Source organism: Sardina pilchardus, chromosome 16 (assembly GCF_963854185.1).
Source record: "Sardina pilchardus chromosome 16, fSarPil1.1, whole genome shotgun sequence".
Lineage (NCBI taxonomy): Eukaryota > Metazoa > Chordata > Actinopteri > Clupeiformes > Clupeidae > Sardina > Sardina pilchardus.
The window spans coordinates 14443166-14467108 of record NC_085009.1 but is presented as its reverse complement, the minus strand read 5'-3'; the positions used below and the strand labels follow the sequence as shown (position 1 = coordinate 14467108).

General features: G+C 43.4%; 1 protein-coding gene across 2 annotated transcripts in view; it reads right to left on the bottom strand.

The window, feature by feature from the left end:
- Positions 1 to 1737: 1737 nt before the first annotated feature.
- The window catches only part of shroom4 (shroom family member 4), a 29270-nt gene continuing 7064 nt past the window's right edge, over positions 1738 to 23943 (bottom strand). Inside the window, exons 2-10 of one of the 2 annotated variants that reach the window (XM_062516229.1) lie at positions 20617 to 20768; positions 12595 to 12744; positions 8442 to 11247; positions 7652 to 7713; positions 6776 to 7372; positions 5644 to 6225; positions 5184 to 5325; positions 3129 to 3401; positions 1738 to 2704 (exon numbers count right to left, since the gene is read on the bottom strand). In XM_062516229.1, the coding sequence (XP_062372213.1) occupies positions 2426 to 2704; positions 3129 to 3401; positions 5184 to 5325; positions 5644 to 6225; positions 6776 to 7372; positions 7652 to 7713; positions 8442 to 11247; positions 12595 to 12744; positions 20617 to 20768 (5043 nt within the window). In that variant the 3' untranslated portion in view covers positions 1738 to 2425. Of the gene's footprint in view, positions 2705 to 3128; positions 3402 to 5183; positions 5326 to 5643; positions 6226 to 6775; positions 7373 to 7651; positions 7714 to 8441; positions 11248 to 12594; positions 12745 to 13821; positions 14086 to 20616; positions 20769 to 23943 lie in introns of those variants that run through there. The other variant, XM_062516230.1, reaches the window with a different exon arrangement.

The following is a 23943-nucleotide window of genomic DNA, read 5'->3' as shown; positions in this document are numbered from 1 at the left end:
AGCAAAAGCATTTCTAGGTTGCTAGCATTTCTAGTTGAGATCTACTGTATGACTTGATTTGAAGAAAAGAACATGGACACTAAGAAAGGAACACACACTTCAGAGTTGGGAGATGCACATTCTCCAGAACATAAGAACCTCCAAACTTGCTTTCTCAGCGTATATACTGATAGTAGTGAAAGATGAGTTACTTAATAAAATTGAATCATGTTACTCTTGTGGACACATTTTGATTTATTGATACAAAGATATTCCTTGCTGGAAGAAAATGACACACATGCATTAATCATACTGTTGTCCAATCAACAAGATGTTCCAGTTGTTAACAAAAGATGTTACAGTGTAATTATACAAACAAATGGTACAGAGTATGTACAGTACATAATAAAATCAACCCTCGCAGGGCTATACATCAACAAGACACATCTCAAAACACAAGGCCATTCCTTCCTTTGGAATATAAAACTCAATCAGTGTCATTTTGAGACGGGACATTTTTAATTTTGGACTAATATCACACATCAGTTAAGCAGCAGCAACTCAGTCTCTTCAGTTTCTTAAGCAATAGTTGTAAGATGGCATCTGAATCGGTTAGTTATGGAAACTGTTAGTGTTCTGGATGATTCAGAGAAAAAAGTTATGGCACGGCTTGGGTTTGGCTAAGTCACAAGCTACATTTAATCACCCCTTGACATTTCAGTGACAGTGGGGTGTAGGGTGCTTCCATGAACGAGGCAAATAATTGAGTCTGGTTTCAGATGAGTGGAAAGGCATTTCAAGAATGTATGAGCAATTTAGAGACAAACCAAGACCACAACAGGAACACATCAATCAACAAACAAAATGAATTATGAGTGACATGAAGATGCCCATGGCTTATTTGTGTCTCTGGCATCTCTTATGTAGAGAGATCTCTTAACATGGAACATACTCGTTTGTCTTGGGTCAGTCCATGAGTGTGTGGTTTCAATCTGGTCCTCTTTAGTCATGAAGTTCGACCCTACATAACATTTGCACAAAAATTAAATAATTGCCAGCAATTAAAAAAAACAATAACATGATAAACTACCAAGCACAATTATCCATATAATAATCCACACACTCTTGATATTATTGTTGACTTAGCCAATTTGGGAACTTACAAAGTGACTGTTGACCAGACAGCTGGGTTTTTTTCCCCCAACACCACTCTAGCTGTTTAACAGCTGACTTTGTTTAAGTTCAGATCAACGCTGATAGTCCACAAATGGAAGTAATCTCAATGGGGCAATTGCTCTGTCGCTAGTTTGGAGTTTAACACGATTTTAAACTCCAACTCCCACTCCAGTTTAAAACCGTGCTAAACTCCAAACTAGCGACAGAGCAATTTCCCCAATGGGGTTTAACGGAAGTAATAATCATGATGTGGATATGAGTAATACAAGGCAAGCATGCTGCATGTTGAACTGAACCAGGGAACATCTATAAAAATAAAAATAAAAATAAACTGTCGGAGTATCTCAGAAACAGTGAGTGATAACACTGCAAGGATTTTACCAGCTCAAACAGCAAAGTACATAATTTTGATAAAACAGCAGCAGTGTCCTTTTGCACATGATCCAACAGCCATTGGCCGGGTTTCCCAGATTCGCTAAAAAGCTCTTAAGTGCTAAGAACTTCTTAGGAGCGCTCTAAGAACGTTCTAAAAACGCTCCTAAGAAGTTCTTAGCACTTAAGAGCTTCTTAACGAATCTGGGAAACCCGGCCAATTGTCTGTTTACTGTCATTAAGGGGCTTGTAGTGTATGTGCAGAGAATTCAGAACATTCTTTCTTGCAACACTGTATCAGCTCTCAGTTGGGCTCAGGAGCCAACTTCTGGATGATATCATAGACGCTCCAGCTGTTGCCAGTTTTCATTGTTCTTTCTTACTTCTTTGCTTTTATTTGCAAAGCATATTGAATGTCCTATGTGTTTGAAATGCACTATAAATAAACCTGCCTCGTATCATTTCTTATCATACAAGTTTCTGTTGGCTACTCAGCCAACAGTTATAAATAAATAAATAGCAGTGCATTGACACACCTTCAATTTAGAGCAGAAGGACGCACACAACCAAACTATATCTCACTAATTGTCTTTGGTTATAACATGTGGCATCTCTGGGTGCACACCTCGCAGAGAACTCTTACAAAAGTCAACTACTGTGTGCCACATACAGTGTTCCTGGGACGTGCCTACTTATATGTATGGCAATATTAGCAAACGAATCCTGTGAAAAAAGGCACAAAAATGCAAAAGCTAAATGTGAAAGGATAACATATAGTGTCCTTGAGGAGCGAATCACTCTTCATTTCACACATTTCCGATTAACCTGCGGACGTCTCCTGCATCCTGCCCTACTTGACCTTTGACCTTTAACCTTTACCACCGACCTTAACCCTTAACTAATGCCCAAAGTCCATGACTCCCCCCGGGCCCAGGCTCTCCCTCAGGCCACGGAGCTGCTCCTCTCCCAGGCGAATCTTGTCGTCCAGCTGCCTCTGCTCCACCAGCAGCGCGGCCTTCATCTTCACAAAGTGTTTGTAGTCGCGCAGTTGCTCCGGCGTGAGGCAGCCGGCCAGCACGCGCCCCACCGCCTCCTCCCGCCGGTCCACGTGCTCCTTCAGCTCCTGGGCTTCGCCCAGCTGCAGCAGCAGTTGCTGCTTTTTCTCCAGCAGGGGGAGCTGTGGACCAAAAATATCCAAGGTGATCAATACGCAGCATACACTGTACTGTAGCAGCAGTGAGGAGGAATGTATTGATTATCAACGTGCAACATAGAGTGAGAATGCTTTGATTATATTTGTAGAAAGAAGAAAGAGGGAAAATCTCCAAGGGCATATATACTATACTGTATCTCACTAATTGTATTTGGTTATACCATTTAGTATCTGTGTGTGAGACTTGAGTTAGAGAGAACTCAAGAAAAAGTCAACTGTTGTGTCCCACCTACAGTGTTCTGGGGACGTGTCTATTCATGTATGGCAATACTTGCAAACACATCCTGTGAAAAATATATACTGTGTGTGTCTGTGTCTGTGTCTTTGAGTGTGTGTGTGTGTGTGTGTGTGTGTGTGTGTGTGTGTGTGTGTGTATACTCTATCTTACCCTCTCGTGGTGGCCTGCCTCCATACCTAGGCAGTCTAGGGCACTCTCCACGCGCAGTAGCCTGCCGGAGAGCGACAGTCGCAGGCTCACCACCTTCTCCAGATCACCGATGAACATACGGAACTTGTCCACCTCGTTGGGCTTGCAGACGGTCATCACTAGAGCCTCGATCTCCTCTCCCAGCTGGACATTGGCTCTGATGTCCTCCTGCAAGCCTCGCTGTGCCTCCAACAGCACAGTTAACTTCTTACGCAAACTCTCCATCAGCTGTCGCTGCAAACAAAACGACCAATACACAGAGAAATACTATTAACAAACAGTACAAGGTATTTTAGCTTGATACTTGTGACCTGTATTCTTGAATGTATTCTTTTGATACCAATTACATTTGGGATATTTGTCATTTGGTCATAGAGTTTAATAATAAACATTTGTGATGTGATCTACGAAAACCCATCACATGGTTCCCTCAAAATCCTTGATATTTTGCTCCGTTTCAAACGTTTCTTTGTGTGATCAAATGTGATGCAATCTGGGAACACTCATCACATGGGGGCATTTGACCATCTGTAAGATTCTGATATCATCCTAGCAACATTCTTGACACTGCCCTAACAAAATCCTGGATACCATTCTCCAAACATCTTGCTACAGTAGGATGGTATCAGAATGATACGTTGGTAAAATATCACCATGTGATAGGTTTTCCCAAATCGCATCACATTTGATCACACAAAGAAAACCAGACAATACAATGTATTTAATATTCAATTGCAAAAGATATTCAACGATAACAGAAAGTTAGCGCTGAGGTGTAAGTTCAAATGGACACAAAGGCTACAAGGCTAATAGCTATGAAACCTCAATCTTGTGGTTAGCAAACCTGCCTCAAGGTTCCAGGCTAAGCTGAAAGGACAGACAGGTTGGTGCCAAATACTCTAATTGGAAGTGATCGTTAGATTATGACTTTGACTTTATGATGAAGGGCAGCATTTTGGCCCTGAGTATTCATTAATAAGACTATATGATCCCGTAAAATTATGTGAACAGAGACTTCTACTTTTTCATCAACGATACAAAAGGATGAAATCAATTTGATTTTGAATCTTAATTGCTCTACAACACTTTACCATACAAGTGTGATAATAGCATTGACGTAAAACTAAAGGCCTCCGTTTTCAAATAAATTTCCCAGCACATGGATGCAATGAAAATGCCCAACCTTTTGTCAGGTTTTTGCTAGGGGCAAAGCCACCCAGGAGAACAGAGAACATCAAAATATCATCCAAGTTCAAGCATGATTCCCTTAATAGCCAAGAGCAAAATCTAGAGATCATGCACAACTCATAAGATCATCTTGTTTTTAAGTCTTTGGAACCATTCTTTAAAAAAATATCTTGAGGGTGTTTTAGTGTTGTTGTTGGAGAAGTTGAAGAAAACAGGAAATCAGGACATCACCTTCAATATCTCAGTACACATGAATGTATGACAATATAATGACCAAATCTAGCTACTTAGTTTGAAAATTAACTATAGTGTAATATGGGAGAACTAAAGGCTGTTCCGGGCACACTATTTCTCATACATACAGTACTGTACATAGGCTACCACTGAAATTCACTGAAACGGACTATATATACAGTAGTAGCAGATAGTTGATTGATACACAGTATCTTGCATTGGATACATTTGTCTGCTAAATAATACAGTATAAGCAAAATTATAAGTGGCACTTCTGTCAATTTGGACAGACGAGTCGACACAGCCCTTGTTGCCCTGATGCACTGAAGAGCAGCCAACATCCTGGCGCCAGATTATGGTTTATCCATTCTCACTCCACTGACATTTGGCACTCATCACAGCTAATCAGGAAAACCCCCAAGTCTTGTTATGTTCATGTAAATATGGATGTGTGTAAACACTCGTCATTTTGTTAACATTGATGTTGCCATTGATCCCTGAAATTATGCCTGTGTGTGCATACATATATGAAAATTCCGTACATTTTGACTTGCCATATGTCGATGCCCCTATAACATCTTTAGGTTTTCTTACTTTGTAGTTGAGCTCCTCATCCACAATGTTGCTCATGTTCAGGGACGCGTTCATTTGGTTGAACAGCTGGGTGTTAGCAGCAGACTTTCTGTAATGTGTGGTGCCATAGGGCTGCCCTCCGTCTGAACCGGGGCCAGAAGACCTGTAGCATGGGAGGGTAACTCGGAATTAGACAGGACATGTGCATTCATCCACACACTTTTCTGCAGGCCTCGACATTAATGACTGCCCGGTTCATATTAATATAAGTTATTAACACTCACAACTTAAAATGAATGCCGATGGGGACAAACATTTGGTTGGATTTCGCACAAGAGTACACCTGGTTGCCAAGCTGGCGACCACATTAAGTTCATGTCAGGCCCTGATCCGATACATTATTGGGTAACGTACAGATAAGGACCAAACCTTTTTGAGGGAGATTTTAGAACAACACTCTGTCTACACTCTAGGTACGTACCTCTCAAGTGTGCCTCCACTGCGCTCCACTGGAAGTTGTTCCACTGGAGATGTCTTTGGACCCATCCTCACCACTTCTACCTCTGGGGCCTCCGTCTGTGGAGGAGCGTCCACGTCTGTCTCCAGCACAGTTATGGGGCACGCAAAGCACTGCATCTCCCCCTGGAGCTCTGGCTTTTTACAGTCCTCCAGAGTCTCCCCTTCAGCTAGGTCATCGATGTCTGTCTCAATGGGTGCATCTGGTTCCTGTCTAGCAGGCTCGGTGCATGTTTTGGGGGGCTCCTGCTGCCTGTAGCTTAGCTGTGGGGTACCAGACCCTCTTCTCTGTGGATGCTGCTGATGCTGCTGTTGCTGGGGCAACAGGTGCTCCATAGTGAGGTAAGACTCTGGCGTATGCTCCCTTTCATAGGTGTTATTGTCCTTGTGTATTGATGCACCAGGTGGCATTCCTGGACTGCTGTCCCTGCTGAAGTGTTCCTGTGTTGAGCTGCAGTCCCACTCCGCAGTGCCCCTGTGTTTCCAAGATACAGGCTTCAGGACTGTCAGTGGACTTTGATCTTCCTGCGTTCCAGCATCATATAACCTGGAAAAAGTAGTTCATGTAAATTAATGAACATCACAATGTGAATGTGACAACTTAGCAACTACACTCTAACCATATACCATTTTTCTTTGGCTTGGTAGAATGAAAATGGCCGGGTTTCCCAGATCCGTTAAGAAGCTCTTAAGTGCTAAGAACTTCTTAGGAGCGCTCTAAGAACGTTCTAAGAATGCTCCTAAGAAGTTCTTAGCACTTAAGAGCTTGGGAAACCTGGCCCATGTCGTTTGCATATGATAAGCAAAGTCTTCATACATGATATATAAAAACCAAAAACATCTAACGTTTATTTCAAATGTAACTTAGTTGAATGCTGTGTTTTGGTTGTGAATGTTTGAGTTGTACAGTTTAAAAATGAATGTGTGAGAGATTATGTTGTGACTGAGTGATTACGTTGTGACTGAGAGATTAGGTAGTGTACACAGTATGTGGGACATGGATATGTTGAGATTATGTTGTGCATACAGTATGTTCGATATGGATACGTTGAGATTACGTTGAGACTATGTTGTGTACAGTATATGTCGGCCTTTACCGGGTGCACTGCTCAGGTGGAATGAAAGGTGTGGCTTTCTCCTTTGGGGCCGGGACCACAGGTCTGAAGGCTCTTTGTGAGTGGTGGTGGTTGCTGAAGGGGGCTGGAGGAGGTCGCTCCTGACAGGGCGGGCAGCTGACTGGACCTTCTCTTGGCGGCAAACTGTACGCCCGTTGTCTGCCAACCTCCGGAGCGCTCAGGTGTGAGGCAGGGCCGGCCTCCGGCTGGGAGTGCAGGGGCGAGGACCGGGGCGGAGTGGACGTCGGGAAGAGGCTGTGGTGGGAAGCCCTCCGTCGATAGAACTGGTCCCATTTCGGAGGAGGAGGGCGAGGTGGGGGCGAGGATTTCGGTTTGGGCAGAGTTAAGAAAGCTCTGCCTTCCTCCTCTTTCAAGACAGGCGATTTTGACATTCCTCCCCTATGAGAGGACCACTGGTCCAAGCTGAGGTTGTTTTCAGACATCGCACGGCTGCGAAGCGGCGAAGAAAAAAAGCAATCGGACTTGCTGCTAACAGGAACTCTGTTCCTCCTCTGGCCATGGTACCCCTGGTAAACAACACCATTTGCATGCCTGTCCTGCCGGCATTGTGCATAGTCCCTGAGAAAGGAAATACCTGAATGAATACAGTGCATGGCTATCCCCCTTCTATTGTCTTAGTGAAGCATGCTGTACAAACTGTGTCCCATCCCATTCTATCCCACACAAAAATATGTGCAGCACTATCCCCTGGGAGACAATAAATATTTAGCTATGATTACAAGGGAGGAATTTTTATGGTAATTAGCAAATGCCCTGAATGCCTTCTCACGCAATATTTAGTGGAGGTCAAGCTCAGTTAACTCTGCTAGGACATATAATAACAGGACGTGACCTCACCTCTCAGTCAAGCTGAACTTCCTGTTTAGTTTTGTTTGTTCCCGCTCACTAACAGGATATGCCTGTAGAAGAAATTTAACACGTTAGTCAACCACAATCTTTGCATGGCAAGACATAGCAAATTCTAAAAGGATGACTGATAGCCTGAGGGTTGTGAAATCAGAAAACCCAGGTCAAAAGAAAACTGAAGGCAAAGAATTTGTCATAACATATTCTATCATTAGGACAAAGCATGCAATGGTAAGACCATATCCCTGGATACACAGCCAATATCTCTAGAGACTTCCAGTTCAGTGGAGGGATGGAGCATTGTCTAGGAATGAACCTATTGAACTTGGTTGCAGAACCGGATTATGAACCGGATCCAGGACCCATGGCAAGATTGCACGGCATTGCTTTTTAATTTTTTAATTTAATTTTTTTATTTTTTGCTAATTTCTTAAGCAATAATGCATGAATTGACCCCCATCCCTCCAGGAAGTTTCATATAAATCCAGTCAATACTTTTTTGTGTAAACCAGCCAGCCAACCAACCAATTAACCAACCAACCGATAAATGTATGTGGGTGAAGACATAGCCTTGTTGGCAGTGGTTCAATTCTGCCATATTAGGGGGCTGTTTGGCCTAGGCAGGTATGGGTGCCATTCCAGTTTTTATTCAATAACTTAATTACTTACTAGTTGTTGTAAATATACAACCCACATTCATAATATACTGTAGTAGATCAAAAGATAGATAGATAGATAGATAGATAGATTGATAGATAAACAGACAGACATATAAACTCACCTCTGGGGGGGTGTAGCTTCTCAGGGTGTATTGAGGCGGTGTACTCTGGGTGTTTGAGTGAACTGGAGCACCCACTGGGTTAAAGGCAGAGCAAATGCTATCAGAATCGGCATGGCCATTGGTTTGATAACAGTGGGATGGTTGCAGGGACTGACTATGGTGTGGTCTATGGCGGGAGTCCTGAATCACAGGTTTGGCTACAGAGTCACTGTAAAAACCGTGGTCACGCCACGGAGATTCACTTTCCATTTCCCACTGCTCTTTGTTGTATGTGTTCATGTGCTCTGAGTGTTTGTCAGTTGGCTGTAAACGCTCAATTTTACTGTCATGGTCTCTTTCCCTCGCCCATTCCCTCTGCAGAAGCTCTGATTTAATCTCCTTTTCTCTTTTTCTTTCTTGTTCTAGCTCCATCTCTCTTTCCATCTCTCTCAACTTCTCCAACTCCCTCACCTTCTCTCTAGCAGCCTCCCTCAGTTTCTCCAGATCATTTTCCTCGCCACTATCACATGCTCTATCTCTTCCTCTATTCCTCTCTGGACTTGCGCTCACAAATTGCCTTCTGTTATCCATTCTGCTGTCCCCAGTTGACCTGTAAAGCCCATCCTGCTGGAGGCCTCCCTGGTAGGAGAACCTTCTGAAGGCTTGCTGAGATGGAGGCCTAGCTGGCTCCAGAGTAGACGTATTGGGCTGACACCACGACCTCTCTGTTTTTTGCGGCGGCATGTTCATCCTTGAGAGATTTGAGACGGAATGGCTTAGATTGCGGCTAGTCTCCTCAAAAAACTTCCGGCGGTCAGCGAACGGGAGGATGTCACTCTCGACATCTCTTCGGCTGGATGAGCGACTAAAAGGCGGTGGGTTTGTTCTCGGAGGTCCACCGCTACGGCTTGGGGGTAATGGCGCTTCCCCCTTTACCCGTCTCTTTTCAACCGGATCCGTCTCAGGCTGGAGCTTGTTCTCTGGGGTAAAATGCCAACGCCGGGCCTTACTGGCACCGCTCACTTCCTCAACCTTCCTCCCATAATCCAGTTTAGGGGGCAGGTGCTCAACAATGCAGGCTGCGTCAAGCCCTGAAGGTCGTTGGTCACGAGGGGGAGACACTAATGGCTGGTGGAGAATGGCAGTGGGATGGCTGGAGGTTGGAACTAGTTGTTTGCTAAGCTGCTCTGAAGGAGGGAACTCCTCATGTCCCGAGTGGCTCACATGAGGGTTACCCGGATAATCTGATGGCTGTCTCTCTGGGGGTGGTATCAGAATGTCTTCTCTCTTGAGGGTTTCTTCTCCCTCTGCCAGGAAATCACTGCTCTCCTCCTCCTTTACGGTCTCTCCACAATCCAACAACCCAACGGGGCTTCGGCTCTTCTGCAGCTCGGCCTTCTTGCGTTGGATCTCATTGCGGAGGTTAGTAGCAAAGCGCTCGTTGCGACGGCGCGACTTTGACGACCGCAATTGCCTTGCAGCACTGGACTTCTGATACGGCTTCAGGATTTCTCCGTCTTCATCTCGTCTCCCTCTATCCTTGTTTTCGTGGCATTCTTCTAACATGGCGTCCATACTGACAGCGGAACTAATAGGCTGAAATTGCTGTTCCAACGCAGGTGAGTAGGACGACGCTGATCTCGCAGAGCCGGGGAATCCGTTCACCTGTTCACCTGGTACACTGATGGAGCGACCCCAGACGTGTGGCGGGGGAGCCGACGCATTCAGGGTTTCTGCGTCTACACTTGGCTTCACCCACCTGGGGATATCACTAGACCCTGGTGTGGAGCATCTGCTCCCACTCCACTTGTTTGTAGATATGGAATCTGGGCTGCTAGGGTCTCGCTGCTCCTCTGGTGGTGCCAAGAGTGGCTGTGACCACCTGTTATGGTCCGACAAAGGCCCGTCACTTTGATCGTTACAGAACTCACCCAGTTGGACCTGGGTAGCTAGCAGGTTCTCAGTGGGACTGTATTGGTGAGAGCCAAATAAATGATTGTTCTCTGGCTTAAACTGGACATCTAGGGGCTTTTCAGTGTCACTTCCTGCCGTTAGGCTCTCTGTTAGTTGGGGCATTGGACTGGGTGATCCCTTTAGCAGATTTTGAAGGTGATTTTCTTGGAGGTTGTTCTTGCTTTCTCCATCCTGACCCTGGTGTGTACAAGGTTCTGTGTCTGAGGTGATGATGTAGTATGTTTCTAAACTGCTACCTTTAGAATCCCTCCATCTTCCAATTTTTCCATTTTCAAAACCATTTCCTTTCTCAGAAATTGTGTGCCTTCGCTGCTGGTCCTCCACCAGGCAGCTAGGCGGGGTAGGAATACCCACAGGGGCAGACGTGCAGCGTTTGTCTAATACCCCTGGCCGGGCTCTGGTGGCCCTGAAGCTGTCCTTTCTTGCCGGGGGCTGTGGGGGTCCCCTGTGCTCGTCCTCGTAGCTGTACGACGAAGGCCTGGTCTTTACCTCAGGCCTGAGAAAGGCCAACCTCGATTTGAGACTTACAGGTTCTTCCTGCAGGTCTCCTGGACCGCTGGCCGAGGAGGGTGGCCGCAACTCTGGGCGACCTGGACCCAGGCCCTGCAGGATATTGTCCATTGAACTGGAATCGTCAGGTCTCAGGGACACTGTATAGTCTGAAGTGTTAGAACTGGCAGAGAAGGAGCTGTAGGCGGAATCTCTCTTGTTGTTGAAAATGGCCGGGTCGACCGGTGACAGTTGGCTATCGAAGTAACTCTGGCTGGGTGGGGGCGGGGTCTCCAGACTCTCCATGCTGCCTCCTGAATTGCTGTGGTGTCGTGAGAGAGGCCTCCACTGCATAGACAGATCGCTGTAGACGAGAGAGAAAGAAGCACACAAAGAGAAATAAATGGTTTTCAAATGTGTAAATAAATGCTACCACAAAACATTTTCTCCTCATCACAATACAACACAACAGTGACATATCAAGATATTACTTAAAAAGACACAGAATCAATATATATGATAATAATAATAATATTGTATGAAAGCTGTATGGAAAGTTCTCATAAGCCATTCCAACAGTGTATCTGTTCAAAGGCTCGGACCGGGAAGAGAGGAAATGAGGTCTTCCACATGGGAAATCACCGAAATTCCCTACCCAGCCCTCGACTCTGACCATCACAGGACAAGACATGAATGCATTCCACTGGAGGTGATACAGCCCGTTAGAACGACCTTTTATGGGCATCAGATATTTAGTTACAGGTAAAATCTGTAATGGAATCTACAGTACAACACTGAGTCACTGGACACTTCAAGGTTTCGGTTAAAAGTTAACATCTAAACAAACTACTGGACAATGGACCTTGTCTTTTGGATGGTATACAGTAGGGGAGTTTTGGAAAAATACCAACGAGCAGACCAATTTCTAATCTCCTGGGACTGTCTGGCAGTTCCAGATGGTCTCTAATTCACCACCGGGCAATAAGCTATCAGATTCATTGCTCCAAATATAAAAATGGTAAGCATATCAGCGTCCAATCGGCAGTGACTGTGTTGCCCCTTGGTTCCCATGCTAAGCAATTGAACTCTTAGTGTCATTATCCACTGTGACTGTGCTGTCTGTATGTTATAAGATGTTTCCATTGTATTTGTTGGCATTGTCCCAAAAAAGGGAGCTAAGATGTGCCTGGTTCCATCTTATTTCTCTTTACTTTCTCATGCCATGAGTAATACAAGCAGACAGACAGACAGATTGTCTTTCCTTCCTTCCGTTTTCCTCTCAAAAACGTTTTCCTCCAATCAAACAAATCCAAAAGTTCGGACACTTCTAAAAATCGCCAATGTTTTGTATTTTTCTGCTCATTACACCTGTGATCCAAAAAAGACTGCATGAATCAATGTCCGAAAATAACAACAGTGTCCTCAGACTACAATGTTGATATTGGATGTGAGGTCATGGGCTTCCTGCTGATTGTTTCATTATGGAAGTTTCATTATGGAAACACCACAAACACAATGATGTGCTGCATGTGGAAAAATGGCAGCCACCAGCCACCAGCCACCAGCCACCAACGATCCAACAAGGCTGCCTCTTTCGCCTATGTCCACCTACTTCTTGCGGGCTCGGGCCATGGCTAATGTCAGTCCGCTCCGCTGCCAACTGTTTCCCCGTAGGGGCGACTGTGTGTTTGTGTGTGTTTGTTTTACCCACCTATTATTGTTGCTGGAATGCCAAAGTGTGGGGAAGTGGGCAGGGTGGAGCTGCATGTCCGAAGGGCTGGTGGAAGTGCCCGTCACACTCGGGGGCTCTGCCTGCTTGGCCAGATGCCACGAGTGGGGCCTACGGCAAGGCACACTGCGTCTGCAATCACACACACACACACACACACACACACACAGACAGACACACACACACACACACGCAAACACACACACACATACACATAAGAGTTCATGGAAACGACAACAATCAAGAACAAGGTTAAAACAACACGAGCACGCAACTCATGTCTCATAAAAACTCAGAACAAACATGATTGTTAGCGTTACACACTTCGGTAAGACATTCGCTGATAGCTAATCAGAATGTGAAACAAGTGCAACACCTCTTTCTTGAATGGTGTAACAAAAAACATAGATCACAATCTAGACCCAGCCATAACCCATAACTTTGTAAATGCCAATACTGTGATTCACTGCTGAAAATGTTGATGATAGACCCCAAAAACAGATGTATAACCAACCAAAGAAATATAACCAAAGAAATATAACCAGCTTCAGCACACAAAGTTAACAGATCTACATTCTCAAAAGTGTAAAGTTTCGGGGGGAGAATTTAGCTGTATACTTAAAATGTATTTTATATAAGTACAACTCTATTTATTTATTCATTCATTTCTCTGTTTGGTTCACCAGTGTACTGATATATAATGAGAGCTGACTATCTGAGCGGTGTATTATGGCAACAAATTGAACTATTTAAATTTTAGATAACACTACATCAATAATATTGACTAATGTGATCTCAGTTATGCTTTTAATGGTCTCCTCTTCACCCGGGAAGATACCACAAATATACAAATTCAGATAAGAGGTTTTCAGGGGAGAACAAACCATTAAACTACTGTACCAGCAGAAAAGTTAATTAATATTCCTGTTCAAAAGCACACTAGGGAAATAGACTAATCATCAAAAATCCCACAGATATTATATTAAAAGTTGTCAAACTGTAAACATTGCTACTGCGTTCAAAAGACTACCTGAAAGACACGCTCTGAGCAAGTAAGCATGTCAATAGATTATCCTTTTGATAGTTTTTCTCTTTATCTTAATTTCTCCTACCCAGGCTAAATGGGATTGTTTATCTTACAAAGCGGAGGAAAAGGATAACGAAATTAAACTTTAGCAGCAGAGTCCAACGCAAAGAGCACCTACTCACAGGGATTCATGCTTCTCCTGTCATGCAATGCGCCGAACCAAGGGATCGCATGAGCTCTGCTTCAGAGAAGAATCCATCTGCCAATTCCCCATTCAAGTCAGTAGATATCCAAATATGTTGCTTAACTTCAAGAGATATATGAATTCTGGATAATCCCTAATCAGGATCAGAGGCGAGTTCAATCACTTTCTCAGTCAGTTTTTATACACAAGCTCCGTATTTTACAACACATGCTGCTAAAGCCTTGAACAGGAATACATACAGAGCAGCTGGCGTTGGTTACCGCATCTGAGACTAACTGTCATCTCTCTAAAATGAACCAACAAATTAACCTACACCCCCCCCAACCACCCCCGGTCTACTTATTTCAAAGACCAAACACTAAGGTCTCTACCTCCCACCCTCTACATCCACCTCTCTCCCTCTCTTTCTCCGCATCTCTCTCTTTCTCTGCATCTCTCTCTCTCTCTCTCTCTCTCTCTCTCTCTCTCTCTCTCTCTGTAATGCCATTAGAGGGACAGGAAGTGGCGCTCAGATGGAGAGGAAACTGTTTGTATGAGATAAAGACACAAGCTGCTGCTAAAATAATACCCTGAGTTCGTTCTTATTATTGTTTGAACAAAGAGAATAAAAAAAAAATGCAAAGGGGCACTTCCTGCCTCTCTCTTGAACACCCATCAAGTTTGACCCACGGTATGTGGATTAGGGAGTGGAAAATGATACAGATGAAAAGTGGGTTATGCTGGTGGTGGACATATTCATATTCTATATTGTGTTGACAGTGCATCAAGATTACACGGACTGTACAGATTCCAACTCCAATCAGTGTGTATAGAGAATCCAATTCAATTTCAATTCTGATTTTCCCCCCAATTCGATTCCATTTATTTATTTAGCACTATAATGTAAAACCATTTCTCAGGGTACTCTACAGATCCCACCTTGAACATGAACTTCGATGTCCCTAGAGCAAGCAGTAACGTGATGGGGGCAGAAACAAAAGTGTAGAAAGAAACCTTGCACAGTGTTCAGTATTACAGTAGGCACCATACAATGAAGTTAGAAATCTGCAGACTATTAATTGATCAGGCACATCATCACCATACTTTTATCAACTCTGTCCCAGTGTGAGAGTGGGCCACGTAACATGCAACTTTTTAACTTTTAATATAAACAGTCAGACAGTGCCAGTTTTGCTATGTGGACCACTGAATACAAATTCAGCAAAATGGTAGTCCATTCAAATCAAACCCTGTAATTTATGGCAATATACAACCGCCTAGAAGTTTTCCCATAATCCGTTCACTTTTGTTTAGATGGAAAACCATATAGGCACTCATCCATCGTGTACCACATATAAGGAATATTACTGTGCCGTACTATGGTGATCCATGGCAGCAAAACAGCATTCGATTTTCTGTCCCTAACACACGGCCACCCTACACCAACAACCACACGCAATTTATTATTCGTTATTATTAATTTTTACTTTATGATAAATGCAATAGCGGTGATCAAACTGGCCACTCTCTACACACAACATGTACGCATTATGTACACGGAGGGTGGGGGTGGGGGGTCCTCAATAGGATGCCTCAAAGAGTGTGTGTGTGGACTATGCAATAACTGCTTAGAAGGTTTTGAGTTCTTGATGCTGATCACATGTTTCCAGGCCTCTTGTGACCTCTGTAATGAGGCCCAGTAGGATGCTTTTAAAACTGCCCAAACATGTGACACACCAGTCACATCACCACCCACTGGACCTCGTTTGCGGTAGTCTCCTCAGTTGTCTTTCGGAGAGATACCATCAGGAAAAACAAACAGCAGTTTGAAAATACGGACTAAATAACGGCCGCAAATTCAAGATAAGTCTCTGTCTCAAATGGAGTGGATGGCTAAACGATGAAGCAACCAATTTGAGAACCTCTAAATAAAAACAAAGATACAACCAGACTGGTCTGATGCTAAAGATAGAAAAAAAAACAGTCTCCCAAATCTTGTGAGTATGCATGTACAGTACACATGGATGTGTACGTGCAAGAATTTACAAAAAAAAATGTAAGAGAGGGGAGGTATGGTCACCTGTCCATTTGGCTATTCCCATTCCAACACCATATCCTCCAATCACATACACACAACACATACAAACATACACACACCATTATGTTTCGAGCCACAATCAAGCAATCTGTTTGTTTTGAGTTGCCGGTTTCCCATAAACAACCGCACGGCTGCATTCCAGTCAATCAGCACAGTGGCTGAGGTCCATCGGACCCTCGGGCCGGCCAGACAAATCCCGGCTGATGCACGGCCCTCTGCAGCAGCACAATGCCTTGTTGTGTCTCTGTTATCACCCCCCCCCTCCCACACACACACACACACACACACACACACACACCACTCTCTCAATCTCCCGCTCTCTTTTAAGTGGACAGAAAAAGTATCCTTTTTTAAACAGCAATGAAAACAAGCTCTCCCCCCGCCGAATACCCCGACACAAGTAATATGTCAGTGTTTCTGTCCAAGGTTTCTCTCCAGACAAAACGTCAACCTCAAATATCAATCAAGTCAGTTTTGTCACTCAAACCACTTTTGGTCATGTAGCTCATTTGCTTCCAAAGCAACCGACCCTTACTCTTTAAAGATGCAGTCAGCGATCGTGCATAATGTTTGTATGTTAATACTTAAATTTCTCGGCAGACATTTTTGTCCCAAAACAACAAACAATATATTCTAATCAGGGAGTAAACAAAACACACCAGAGAGGTAGCTGAGCTCACCCCTCCCCTTCAGTATTCCCAGAGAAACTCCACAATGTTTTGTTTTTGTTTTGGGGGACATGCTGCCCCCAATTTGTTTGTTTCCAGTCTTCATGAGCCTGGGATGCCTACAGGGAGTGGGTTGAGCTGCTAGCGGATCATGAGGAGATGTTTTCTTGAATGTGACCAAAAATATCATGGGCTTGAAATTGCATACGATCGCTGACTGCACCTTTAACCTATGCCATATTTATTCTGACTGTACCATGCCATGGCCAAGGTGTGAGAAAAGTCACCAGATTTCATAACATAAAATTGAACTTGCAATTGTAGAGGTGCAAATATTAAAAGCACACATATGTACAGGATTTTTCTGAAAATTCAAATGCATTTGTAAATGCACGAGTGAACAAAGCTGCACACTTTCTGACAAAAGTGGCCACATGCACTCAGTCTCATACAAAAATACAGAACATTTGTTATGGTGTTATTTGTCTGGTAATGGGAAATGTTTGATTTATTCTCCTTGAGGGGAAGTCCTGCACAACAAAAGGAGACGCAGCTAAAGAGGACGAAAGGAACCCAGAGAGAATGCAGCTATAGAGAGGAAGTGTCTTGGAATGTCAGGAATTTGCATTGTTTTCCTACGGGCGAGAGAGCTTTTGTTTTTCCCATTCCCTGGCACAGCGGGAACAGGGTGGAGAGGTGGACAGAGAGCACGGGGGTTACTGTGAGAAGCTATAGGATGAGCTACAATCATACATGTCTTCCCTGAAGTAAAGTGAACTAGTGGAAGCATTCTGGACACTGTGTGGTCACTGGTCAGCAGCATAGTCTACTCCAGTGAGATGGACTATGACCATAACCTTTAACCATGACTAGTATTCTCTTTAAGATTTATATATTTATACTCAAATGCAACCTCTAACCATAAGAGGTGCTTACAATATTTCACCTATATGTGTGCAACTATGGATTGCCAACACGTCTGCCATGATGAGGACTTAGAACCAGAGGGGCCTGCTGTAAGTGACATTTCGCCAACCTTCCAGGAGGACAAAAACAACACCAATTGGTTCAGCGTGCTCAGTGTTGAGTCATTTGGTTTTTCACTAATAACGATAATATTACTTTAAAGATGAAGAGCTTTCATTTCTAGTGTCTCTCAAGTTTGTACTGTATCTCAACAAATTTCATAAAAATGTCACTTAAGCCCCTCTGGATCTCACCCCAATACTCTTTCACCAGATGTGTCACCACAGCAACAGGCTGCTCTATCAAACTGGATTGTGTGGAATAAGGGAGAACACATTATTTTGTATTTTTGCTTTTCGACCAAACAATATTTTGTCAAGGGCCCATTGTGCGTCCAGTTCCAACTCAAATAAAGCAAAACGCTAACGTGCCGGACGGGGCAGACACACTTCCCTCCTTCACGTGGCCTTCCTGTATATCACAGCTCTTCCTCCAGAAACACTTCTGAAAACAGTCACACACAGCAACACGCAGCACAGCAACACACAAACAAACACCCAAAGTACAGTCAGTCCACGTGAACAAGGACTTTTGTCTTTTGTCAAAGACTCACACTTGCCAGCACACTGACTAAGGCATCCAACAGCCTCCCTGCCTGCCTGCCTGCCTGCCTGCCAGCCGCACATGTGTGTGTCACAGAGGAAGACTCACTGGGCAGAGCAGGAAGTGTGAAACAGAGGCTCAGAATTTCCCTGCGCTCTCCACCTACTGGGATGAGAATAGCAAAGAGGGTGGTGAGCAAACGCACCGCCTCAGCGTCAGCGACGACATCGCCAGCCAAGCCTCAAACAAACACTCCCATTCTCACTCACCGGTTTCTCGTGCTCAACAGAAACTTTTGCGAGCTCACCAGAAACTTAAGAACATTCTTTTTTTTTGCACATTTCTATAATAGCATTCTTTTTTTTTAATGCGGAACAATGTATTTACAGAGAAGGGGACTGAAGACGTGTCTCCAATATGACCAAGGAATGACCCTGTAATATCTGAATAAACAGAACCTAATAATTACATTTCTTTCTTTCTTTCTTTCTTTCTTTCTCTCTCTCTCTCTCTCTCTCTCTCTCTTCCTTGTCTTCATCTCCAGCTAATGACCAGCTAACTTTGTAGCCTCCATTTAAAATACATTACAGCCGTGACAGAGTATCCATTAAACATGGACACACTATGGGTTGAGTAAAGAAAAGGAAACATGGGGTTTTCAACACGTAAACAATGCACTATGTACAAAACCACCTCAGCCATGCGAGCGTCCCATTTTCGTTTAACAAAGAACAGCAGTTCATCTGTGGTCAGGGATTCCCTTATGAGTGCTTCTGGAACATTCTGTTACAAGTACTCCTGAAACCGTTCCAGTTGGACGATGAATGAGAGAATGAGATGGCTTCAGTGATGTCATATGTGAAGTGATATAGGAAAGGGCACAGTTTGTATGCCAGTTTGTATGCCTCGGTAACAGGTGTCAGGCTTTCAGCATTGAAAGAATGGCAATGTGCACTGTTTTATAAGAGGTTTCAATGATTTAGTATTTAATTAGTCACCCTGTGCTAATTAAGTACGGGAAAGATCAGGTTGTCTGTGAAAGCCTGAACTAAACCACACTTACAGTATAAAAACAAATTTCTACATGAAATAACTGTATTCCCATCAGATCGAATTTGTCTGGGAAGTTGAGGAACTCGTGAGGGTTTGAACCATGGCCTGGCTTGACATTGCATATTCATTCTTTATTTTTACAGATTTACGACCTCATAATATATTTAATATTGAGTCTGTTAAGGAAAGAGACTGTTTCCTCATACATTCTTGAGTTGTCTTGTAAGATCCCCCCACCTTTATATTTGGACTTTTGTTGAAGTTGCTGCTGTTGTCCAACACTGACATTCTCCAGTTTCAGTTTTTGCATATTTTGAGAGCTTCTTATCATTATAAAAACAAGGTTCAAGGAAAGCAGTAGCCACAACTGAACTGCTGCAGATATCAGTTGGCTGGGGAGAAGGAGAGGCACAGGACGAGAGCCGAGCAAGTGGTCAGAAGAAGTAGCAATGTGGTGACTGAGACTGAAGTACATTCACTGGGAAACCCCCTCCGACTGTTTGAGCATTCCAGAAGGATTTTGTTGTGCACTGATCGCAGCTGATAGGGACCTCAACCTAAATACAAGAAAAGCAGACATTCGCCCACACTCGATTCCTGACACTCCTATTGTGCAAACAGACAGGGGATTGTGAGACAACCCAGTCTGAACAATAGGTGGTGTTAGATCCCTGAATAAAATCAGATCAACAAAGGGGAACAAGCAGTTTTGTATCACTGCTGAACAACTTCCTCTTCAAATACAGAGATTTTGATGTGATTTTAGTAAACTGTCGTTCTTTTTCTTGTTGTGGTTTGGTCTCTTGTTTCTAGCAGTTTGACTAAATACCATCTGCAGATGTCATTTTCAAACTCCCCCAGTCATCAGTGAAAAACATTATCCACATTATCCAACCTCTGAGCATCCAACCATTTGACTCCTGATAAATGTACTATAATCAAGGCATTCATTCACCCGCAAAGAGTGTGCTAGAGCCAAGTTTACATCACCCTCAGTGAAGAATAAGAAACAACAAAACTCTCAACTGAAAGGTCGAAGAATATAACGATGTATCTCCACTATTTCTATTTCAAAGTGTTTTTTAAGGTGTTTTGTATGCAATCATATGGTCATGTACAGGAGAGACAAGCATCCTTCCCAAATGTCACTCAAATGAAAAGAAACTAAGTGATGCTACTGTTACACCAATGGTGCTATATAATTTCTGTAACTATCAGTGTATAACATGTAATGTGCAACACACTGTTGGTGGTTAGTGAGGATCCCCCTTCACTGTAACGTGCTTTGGGAATCTTGAAAAGTGCTACATAAATGTGTTGTTGCTGTTGTTGTTGTTGTTGACGTTGTTGCTGCTGTTGTTGTTGACATGCTTTAAGAGTACACGTGGGTTTAGCTGAATTGTACCTGCGAACGATGATCTTGAGTGTGCGGTAGGAGCCCTTGATAAGGATGAGTGCCTCCTGACGTGATCCATACAGCGGAGAGCCATTAATGTTGATCAGCTCGTCTCCCACTCTCAGCTTCTTGGTCTGGGCAGCCTTACCCCCATCCTCTATCTATACACAGAGAGAACATATAGACCATTAGTGTGATCAATATACAGCAGACACACACACACACACACACACACACACACACACACACACACACACACACACATGTTCATGTTCACATACTAACAGTCATTAACATCAATATATCAAATAAATGATTAACACACAATGTTAAAAACCGCACACTTGCGATCTTAGTTCGCTCCTACAAACAAAGGAAGAAAGACAAAGGAAAAGGAAAAACGGGGAAAAACACATAATCTCTGTTAATGATTACAGTTTTTGACCATCTGGTTTGACCAAGTGCTGATGCCTAATGACACTTCTTTTCTTTTCCTCTTTTTTTTTACAGAACTCCAACAAGGACACTATACATCGAAATATGCAGATGATTTATTTCTGCAATGACTGATCTCAAAACACCAGAACTGGGGGTTTGTAATTTTACTCTGAGTAACTGATTGGTGAAAACAGTTCCAGAAATGGAACACTGCAAGTAACTGTGTGCCATCCTTGAAAACAATGTCGCCAGTCTCACGGGCATTGTTAAGACCAGGGCCATGATAACTCAGAGCCAAATTCACAATGACGTCTTCTTATACTGTCTCTGATTCTTGAAATTGGTAAATACTCCATCTTATCGCCTGTTTATAAGACTGACCAAATGTTGTGAGTATACTGATAATGCTTGTGGTGATGTCACATCTTTTATCTTTAAACTGGTGATGGAAGTCCCCTATAATGAGGTGGTTTAAGACGATCCTAACATGTGCCAAGATAGCACTTTAGAAGTGCAATCACTAATTCATTCATGCCAATATGCAGATACAATAATATCTTGCTCTCTCATGAAGCTGGACGCTCACAAAAGGGAAGGGTTAAGCATGTAGCTAAGTGCTTAGCATGCAAACACACACACACACACACACACACACACACACACACACACACACACACACATATATATACATACAGACACACACACATGTTCATGACTCACAGTCATGAACATCAATAAATCTGAATGACAACAAATCCCAGACACAAACCGCAGTGTTCAACGACTAAATAAATAAATAAATAACAGTGCCAGCACAGCTGTGGAGATAAATGGCATTCTTGCACAGCTGGGAATTGTCTGACCCTTGCTGTGTGTGACTGAGTGTGCACGAGTGAGTTAGAGAAACACTTTTCACATTTTCAGCCCTCGCGGCCGACATTACTTTCCCATGAACAGGCTCTCTCTCTCCTTCCTAAGTCTTCTTAGAAAAGATGTCTTTTCGCATGAGATCTATGCTCTTTCGTGTTACAGTAAACATCACAGGTGCAGCGGCAACTTAAAAAAGAACTATTTGGCCTCACTATAAACACGGAAACACTGGCCAGTGGAAGCAGCGTAAAGTGAACCGTATGGCACCCTCTCTGCCAACGTCTCCTTTAGGTTGGATGTGGGGAATGCATGTAATGGAAACATAATTCACACTTTATGATCCAACTTCTGCAGGATACACAGCCCCCTGTGTGTGTGTGTGTGTGTGTGTGTGTGTGTGTGTGTGTGTGTGTGTGTGTGTGTGTGTGTATGTGTGTGTGCATGTGTGTGTGTGTGTGTGTGTGTGTGTGTGTGTTTGCTTCCATTAATGTATACTGTGGGTTCTGAAAACGTGTTTTGTGTCAAGATTCCTACAACTTACTGTATGTGAGTATTCCTCACCTTTCTACCACTCTCTACCAGCTTCAGAAAAGCACATCAAATCCATGCATAGTATTTTGAATGAACAAATGTTAATTTATATTAGTGACATAGAGGCCTTAAATAACAATTAATTTAACATAGAACAATGACACCTTGTAGGTGAAACTGAGTAAAAGCAATGAACAAATCTATTTAATCTCACAGACAATGTCATTTTAGTTCACTACACACAAAGCACAATACAGTACATACCACCACTGAGCCACCACTGTAAGGTAATTAGTCTCATGCCTATTATGCAGTCAAAAAATCTCCTTACCTTTTCTTTTAAAGAAACAGAAACAAAATCACTTAAAGAGAGAGAAGAACAGAAACAGAAATGAGAGAATAAAACAAAAGACTGAAGGTATAAGTTCTTTATCCAAATGTTTCCTCTTTTAATTCTTGGGCATCTTTTTAAGCCGTTGAAAAGTTGATGTCATGCCACACCATCCAAAATACTGTAGTCAGTCACCCCGCCTGCAGGCATGAAACCCCCACACACACATACACACATGATCACACCCTCCCCACACAAAACCCTTTTTTACATCCCAGCACTGCCCTGTGCGTAGATGGCATGGCATGATTACAAATAGTTTCTCTATCCATCACCACTCCCTTCAAGTTTTTATTTTTTTTTCCCTTTTTCTTTCCGAGGCCCTTTTCCCTGGGACAATTTCCCCCGATAAAAATAACTGCAGTCCTGAGCGCCATGCCAACACCACACCTCTCTGTTCTGCTGGAGTATATACCGTCTGCGTCCAGCGTCTGCTGGAGCTGGCTCACCTCCCAAAACCCTGGTGACTGGGGGACACAAAGGGCCTTTGTGGGTAATCTAGATTCTTTCTCTCTCTCTCTCTCTCTCTCTCTCTCTCTCACTCCTACTTCTTACTCTCACTCTCTCACTTTTACATCAGCATCTTTGGTTATGCCCATGCCCCCAGGGACAGGGTCTTGGAGATATCACCCCCCAAGACATTACTTCCACACTCTCCGCTCAACCATTCCTTAAAGGATTAAGAGAGGAAGAGCATATGACATGCTTTATGTGCAATATGGGGGGATGCTGTAGAAAGTTATGTTATGTTTCTATGTGTGTTTCTCTCTCTCTCTCATTCTCTCTCTCTCTGTGTATGTGCGTATAACATGTCAAAACAGTACAACTGAACCAGACTGAATGGGCTAGGGTGGAAAGTTTGCATGGAGCAAGAGGAACATGTCATGCCAAAATATATGATTTCCAGGTCAGGGAAGGAATGCAAAGATCCAGGGCAAACCTTGTCAGAGGATGAAGACTATAAAGTCAAGCAATACATGGCGTGTGACCTACGCAGATCTAGTCTGAAGAATTACAGAGAGTGACCTGCACCAGTGGTGATAGGACCTAAAGTTCTACTTTCTACAGGTATACTGGTCAGGAAATAGGTTCTTTCAGTGCATATA